Source organism: Dipodomys spectabilis, unplaced genomic scaffold (genome assembly GCF_019054845.1).
Source record: "Dipodomys spectabilis isolate Male_0828 unplaced genomic scaffold, ASM1905484v1 ptg000779l, whole genome shotgun sequence".
Taxonomy (NCBI): domain Eukaryota; kingdom Metazoa; phylum Chordata; class Mammalia; order Rodentia; family Heteromyidae; genus Dipodomys; species Dipodomys spectabilis.
The window spans coordinates 57,501-64,607 of NW_024871456.1; the positions used below are offsets into that span (position 1 = coordinate 57,501).

Here is a 7,107-nt window from a genome sequence, read left to right on the forward strand (position 1 = left end):
TGCCGGTCCTGGGGCTTGAACTCTGGGCCTGGGCGCTGTCCCTCAGCTCTTCAGCTCAAGGCTGGCGCTCTACCACTTGAGCCACAGTGCCACTTCCGGCTTTTTCTGTGTGTCTGTGGTACTGAGGAATCAAACCCAGGCTTCATGCATGCTAGGCGAGCACTCTACCCCTGAGCCCCCTGCCCAGCCCTAACGTGTATGTATACATACATATATGTGTGTATGTATATATATATATATATAATTTTTATTGTGATGACAAAGGTGGCGGGCAGAGGGGTGACAGTGACATCAGCCGGGTCACAAGCGCATGTCTCTGTGGACCCTGTCCCCTCCTTCCCTCCCTCTCTCCCCATTTTTCCCTCCCGTCCCCACCCACCAGTAGTAGAGTTCATTCTCCACCTGGTGTCCAGTGAGGACCCCGGCTGCCTTGGTTTACCCTCTGTCCCCCATTTCTGTGTCCCCCTCACCCCCCCAGAGACAGAGAAACCCACCCATGGGCCAAAATAAAACAAAAATATCAAAAAAGAAGAAAACGATTGTTTCCATTTCCTGGCACTGACTTCGATAGGCATTTGTGCCTTTCTGTTCCTCTCCTAAGAGAATCCTCCTTCGGCCTCGCTGTGTGTGAAATATATAACGCATGTAAAAATGACGTTTCATATAAATATTTACACATATGGATTTATGATGACAGATACATTGGTAGATAATGAACATAAATATGTATAAATATATAATACATTTGTTTTAACATATCCTATCCATGATATGTAAATATGTATGTTTGCAATATTTACAGTAACAAATTCTAACAACTATTCTTATTATAACACATCACTGCATGGTTTGGAGAAGTTTCTGGAACCTGAGTCCTTCTAAAGTAACAGGGGAAATTCTAGACCATTCTCACGATACTCAGAAGCAAACAAGGAACCAGTGGAGCACCAGTGGCTCCCGCCTGTCATCCCAGTTACTCAGGAGGCTGAGATCGGAGGATCGTGGTTCAAAGCCAGCCAGGGCAGGAAAGTCCATGAGACTCTCATCTCCCGTGAACCACCAGAAAACCAGAAGTGGCGCTGTGGCTCAAGTGGTAGAGCGCCAGCCTTGAGTGCAAAAGCCAAGAACGAGGGGAGACTCTGAGCTCAAGCCCTGACACACACACGTGCAAGCGCACACAGTCATACACATGCAGGATAACCCTTTGACCTCAGTTTGGCAAACACCCCAGCATTTATTTGTTGCACTATTCAGAAAAGCAAGGCTGAGTGTGCACATGTGTGTCACAGACACCAGCAGCTCTTACTGACAGCTTTCTGACTCTCTCCACAACAGAAAAGTTGATCAGTGGAAATTTGATGTCTCCAGCCCTTTCTCTCTCTCTTTTTTTTTGGGGGGGGGGGGTCGGTTGTGGGGCTTGAACTCAGGACCCGGGTACCGTCCCTGAGCTTTTTAACCCAAGGCTAGCGCCCTACCACTTGAGCCTCAGCGCCACTTCCAGTTTTTTGAGTGGTGAATTGGAGATCAGAGTCTCACTGGGACTTTTCCGCCCCGGGCTGGCTTCGAACCATGATCCTCAGATCTCAGGCCCCTGGGTCGTTGGGATGACAGGCGTGAGCCACAGCGCCTGGATTTTAAAGAACGGAATTGGTTGGGGAATTCACAAAAATGGACAGTTGAGTAAAAACTGGACAGGTTTCCCCCTTAAAATGAGAATAATACCTCAATTATGGAGTGTTAGGAAATAACCCAGTTTGCTCTCCTTTTCTCCTTCTTTTTTGACTATAGGAGAAACTAACATATTTGAAGAATGTTCAAGAATGCATGCTTGTAGAAAGAATTTCCCCTATGGGGGGAAAAAACCACCCTAAAGCATTCTTTGAAAAGAACATTGAATCATGCTTTGGTTGTTTCCAAATGTACTTTGGCATTGAAGGGATACTTAGCATAGCCTCCCAGAATTTCATAAACTCTTCGATGCGTGTACGGTCTTTCCTGGGGCATTGTTATATCTTCCTGACACTATCCTGAGATTTCTATATAATCCCTCACTGGCTGAGGCAGCCTGAGCAGTTAGTAGTGTAAGTGAGCGTTAGCAATCACAGCACGGTTTTTTTCTATAGCGTTTTAACAAGGTTCATTTCAGGTTCTTTCTACTTAAAGATCTTTTTTTTTTCACCAGCCTCTGTTCTTAGATTAAATAGAGACGCTCACAAGCTTAACCTTCAATGAGTTGACTGGGAATCAAGAAACAAATTGTTCCTGTCATCCCAGCTACTCAGGAGGCTGAGATCTGAGGATCGTGGTTCAACGCCAGCCTGGGCAGGAAAGTCCGTGGGACTCTCATCTCCCATGAACCACCAGAAAACCAGAAGTGGAGCTGTGGTTCAAGTGGTAGAGCACCAGCCTTGAGCAGAAAGAGCTCAGGGACAGCGCCCAGGCCCTGAGTTCAAGACCCAGGAGCAACAAAAGTATGTGTATATATATATATATATGTACTTATATATATGTATATATAAGTATGTATATATATGAAGTACATATCATGGGTCTTGAACTCAGAGCCTGGGCGCTGTCCCTGAGCTCTTTCACGAGAGGTTAGCACCCTACCACTTCGAACCACAGCACCACTTCTGGTTTTCTGATGGTTCACTGGAGATAAGATCTCACTTCCCACCCGGGCTGGCTTTGAACCTTGATCCTCCGATCTCGGCCTCCAGAGTAGCTGGGAGGCCAGGCGGGAGCCACCAGTCCCCAGCGACAGCTGTATTTTGTCAGAGGTTAAGGGGGAGAAGGGACTGGCTGGGAAATGGTAGACAGAGCGAGTCTCTTTTCCTCTCAAGCTCCATTCTTTCAGATGAATCGCTGGCCATTGTATTCTTGATCATCTTATAGATCGTAAGGACAGCTTTATAATATTTAAGAAGCAAAAGGATCTACTTTGTTTCTTTGGAGGAAATGACACCAAACTGCCCTAAATCATTGGATTCTTATTATCATTCTCCCAGTGGTTAAACCCTAGGGGAAACTATATTACCAACTCATTTCCAGATACTTTTCGTGTATATTATTTTTACCTAAAACACCCTCACTCACACTTATTTTTTTAACTTCAAGTCCCCAAACAGCTCACTCCATGGCGGGGGGTTGGGGGGAGGGGGCTTGAACTCAGGGCCCGAGCGCTGTCCCTGAGCTTCTGTGGCTCAAGGCTGGCGCTCTACCACTTGAGCCACAGCGCCAATTCCAGTTTTCTGGTGGTTCCTGGGAGATCCGAGTCTCATGGAGTTTCCTTTCCGGCCTGGCTTTGAACCGTGATCCTCAGATCTCAGCCTCCTGAGCAGCTGGGATGACAGGCGGGAGCCACTGGCACCTGACTTGTTCTCTTTTCTTTCTGTTTCGCCCTGGCAGATTGACTCCGGGGATAATCAGTTTGGGGATTTATAAATGGGCCGGCAATGTGGTATTGTCATCCCTCCACCCCTCCAGCCATTTCTGTTTCTCTGGACAATTCAGTGCAGCCTAATACTCCACTTCCACACACACACACACACACACACACATCCCAGCTTCCTTTTTCCCTTCTCCTGGTACTAAGCAAGAGATCAACATAGGCTTCCGTTCTACCTCATAGACTGTCTCTTTTAACCCTTGGTTAATATATATATATATCCCATTTCTTCTTGTAAATACCTTTTTTATTGTTATGATAAAGGGATGTGCAGAGAGGTGACACTAACATCAGTCAGGTCACAGTCCATTTCTTTTTGGACCATGTCCCCCCTCCCTCCCAGTTTTTCCTCCAATGTCTAAGCACACGTATGACACGCGTATGACACAGCATTACATGCGTGTGGCCTCTGGGCCCGCCAGAACCCAAGCTTCCTCAGAAAACACAAAACACATGTACTTTTCTCACCAGTGGACTCATTCGCGTTCACGGAGGAAGGGAAAACACCGCCATCTTCATCTAAATCGCGGCCTTCAGGAGGACATAGAAATGCCGGGCGACCTAACACAAGACCTGGCGGCACTCACCAATGAAGAGGATGGGGAAGGTGATGAAGAGCAGGAAGACATGCGGGACCAGATTGAGGGCGTCCACGAAGCAAGGGTTCTGCAAGACGCCATCGTAGATGTTGTAGGAGGAAATGTTGTTGCCGCAAAAGGAGAAACTCATCTCTTCTTCTAGGCTTTTCTCTAAGCAGCAGAGGAAGAGAGAGGAGCGTGAGCATCCTCTTGTTACAAACAAGTGTTCCTTCACCCAACTGTGGCATTAAACAGAGGGTCATAGCCAGGCACCGGTGATCACTCCTGCGATCCCAGCTCCTCAGGAGGCTGAGATCTGAGGATCCCGGTTCAAAGCCAGCCTGGGCAGGAAACTCCATGAGACTCTGATCTCCAGTGAACCACTCAGAAAATGGGAAGCAGAGCTGTGGCTCGAGTGGTAGAGCGCCAGCCTTGAGCTGAAGAGCTGAGGGGCAGCGCCCAGGCCCTGAGTTCAAGCCCCACGACCGACAAAAAAAAAAAAATCAATCACCATGGTGCCATATCACATCAAATCATTCCTTGAGGGGAAAACAACAAAGACGACTAAATAACTAGCTGGAGACGTCGCACAGAAAGAGCTCGTTGGTCCAGAGGCCAGCGATACCCAGGGGATGGCATGGTTCTAGGTAGTTCTGGGTCTTTCTCTGAGGAAAACTCACCGCACGGGACCCGGACGAATGGAGTCGAGTGACAGGTGACTGGAATTGCTCCCATCTCAGGAGTCAGAAACATTATGGATTGAAATAGATGCTGCTTTGGACTCAAAGGGGAACCTGGGGTGGCAAATGTGCTACTCCATGAGAGTAAAATCACGGGGGCTCCAGAGAGCAATGCCTCCTGGTATTGATGAGAGCTGAGGTCGGCGGTTCGAAGCCAGTCAGGGCAGAACAGGCCATGAGACTTTTTCTCTTGTTTCTTTTCTTTTTTGTCAGTCGTGGGGCCTGAACTCAGGGCCTGGGCGCTGTCCCTCAGCTCTTCAGCTCAAGGCTGGCGCTCTACCACTTGAGCCACAGCGCCAGTTTCCTGGTGGTTCACTGGAGATCAGAGTCTCACAGACTTTCCTGCCCAGGCTGGCTTTGAACCCTGATCCTCAGATCTCAGCCTCCTGAGCAGCTGGGATGACAGGCGGGAGCCACAGCAGGGGGTGGGAAGGGAACTGGTCCTCTAAGTCTTAAATTCCCACTGGTCATTGAGTAAAGTTAGGGAGGAGATGCTAGCTGACCTCTGACCTCTGACCTGCCTCTGTCCTCCCTTTCCTTTATCAGATAACTTGGGAGGAGGCCCAGCAGGGAGGAGGAAGAGGAACCCGGTGTGAAGGGGCAAATGCAGTTGGTTTCTTTTTGTCCCCACAAGTGTGAAAACCTTCTGAAAGGCGTTCCAGCATTTGTGTCAGCACATCCAGAATCATATGCACGGGTACCCCTATTAACTACATGTAGTTAATATATACAGTATATATACAGAATACATACAGTATATACAGCATATATACAGCATATACTGTACATACTCAGCACATCCAGAAACATATGCATTATTAACTATGTGTAGTTAATATATTCAGTATATACAGTATATATACAGTATATATAGTATATACTGTACATACTCAGCACATCCAGAACCATATGCACGGGTCCCCCTATTAACTACGTGTAGTTAATATATACAGTATATATACAGAATACATACAGTATATACAGCATATATACAGTATATACTGTACATACTCAGCACATCCAGAACCATATGCACAGGTACCCCTATTAACTACGTGTAGTTAAAATATACAGTATATATACAGAATACATACAGTATATACAGCATATATACAGCATATACTGTACATATTCAGCACATCCAGAATCATATGCATGTATACCCCTATTAACTATGTGTAGTTAACATATACAGTATATGTACAGTATGTATAGTATATGCTGTACATATTTACATATGCATGTCATTTATACTGATACATATCGGCACCTATAGAGGCTGTCTCTCTGTACACATATATGTATACACGTGGATCGTGTATACACCCCTGACCCTGACGGTGTATAGACTATTTACACACCAAACACACATCTATAACGTGTATTAGCTAAAGGACAGAATACACCCGGGCGGATCCCCATGGTGTCAGTCCTTTGAGCCACAAACTCACAGTCTAACGCGCTTCTGACCCCCGGCCCGCTCTGACTCTTCCCCGGGGGTCTCTGAAGTCCAAGCACACAGACACACGTGCACGCACAGACACACATGCGCACACAGACACACACACAGACACTGCCTTCTGACCCCCTGCTCGCTCTGACTCTCCCCCGGGGGTCTCTGAAGTCCCAGCACACAGACACACGTGCACACACAGACATATGTGTGCACGCACAGACACACGTGCATACACTGATGCACACGAGCACACACAGACACACAGACACTGACTTCTGATCCCCTGCCCGCTCTGACTCTTCCCCAGGGTCTCACACGCACACACGTGCACACACATACACACGCACACGTGCACACATGGCCGATGACTTCTGATCCCCTGCCCACTCTGAATCTAAGCCTTGGCTCTTCCTGGGTCTCTGAAGTCTAAGCGTGCACATACATGCACACGCGCGCACACACACGCAGCCGATGACCCTGACCCCCTGTCCCCTCTGAATCTTCCCCGGGTCTCTGAAGTCTAAGCACAGGCATATGCACACGCACGCACACGCATGCACACACGCACACACAGCCGATGACCCTGACCCCCTGCCCGCTCTGAATCTTGCCCGGGGAGGTCTCTCCAGTCTACGCGCAGGCACACGCACGCACGCACGCACACACACGCACACGCACGCGGCCCGTGACCCTGACCCCCGCCCGCTCAGGGTCCCGGGCCCCCAGGAGTGAGGGCGACCCGAGCTCAGAGGCCTACCTGGCCCTCCCCGGGGCTGCGCGTGGCTTTCGGGGTGTCGAGATTCAAAGGACCCCTAAAAACATAATAAAAGAAGAAAGCGGCAGCGGGAGCCCGCGGCAGAAAGGTCCAGAAGGCGGGAGGGGCTC

The 7,107-nt window shown here is 48.5% G+C and overlaps 1 protein-coding gene across 1 annotated transcript in view; it reads right to left on the reverse strand.

Annotated features, from left to right (window-relative positions):
- Nucleotides 1–7,107, reverse strand: part of LOC122102255 (ATP-binding cassette sub-family C member 9) — a gene marked incomplete at its 3' end in the record, with an annotated part of 63,175 nt that extends 56,068 nt beyond the window's left edge. Inside the window, exons 1-2 of the mRNA XM_042672869.1 lie at nt 6,980–7,107; nt 4,036–4,197 (exon numbers count right to left, since the gene is read on the reverse strand). Of these exons, the coding sequence (XP_042528803.1) occupies nt 4,036–4,128 (93 nt within the window). The remainder of the gene's footprint in view (nt 1–4,035; nt 4,198–6,979) is intronic.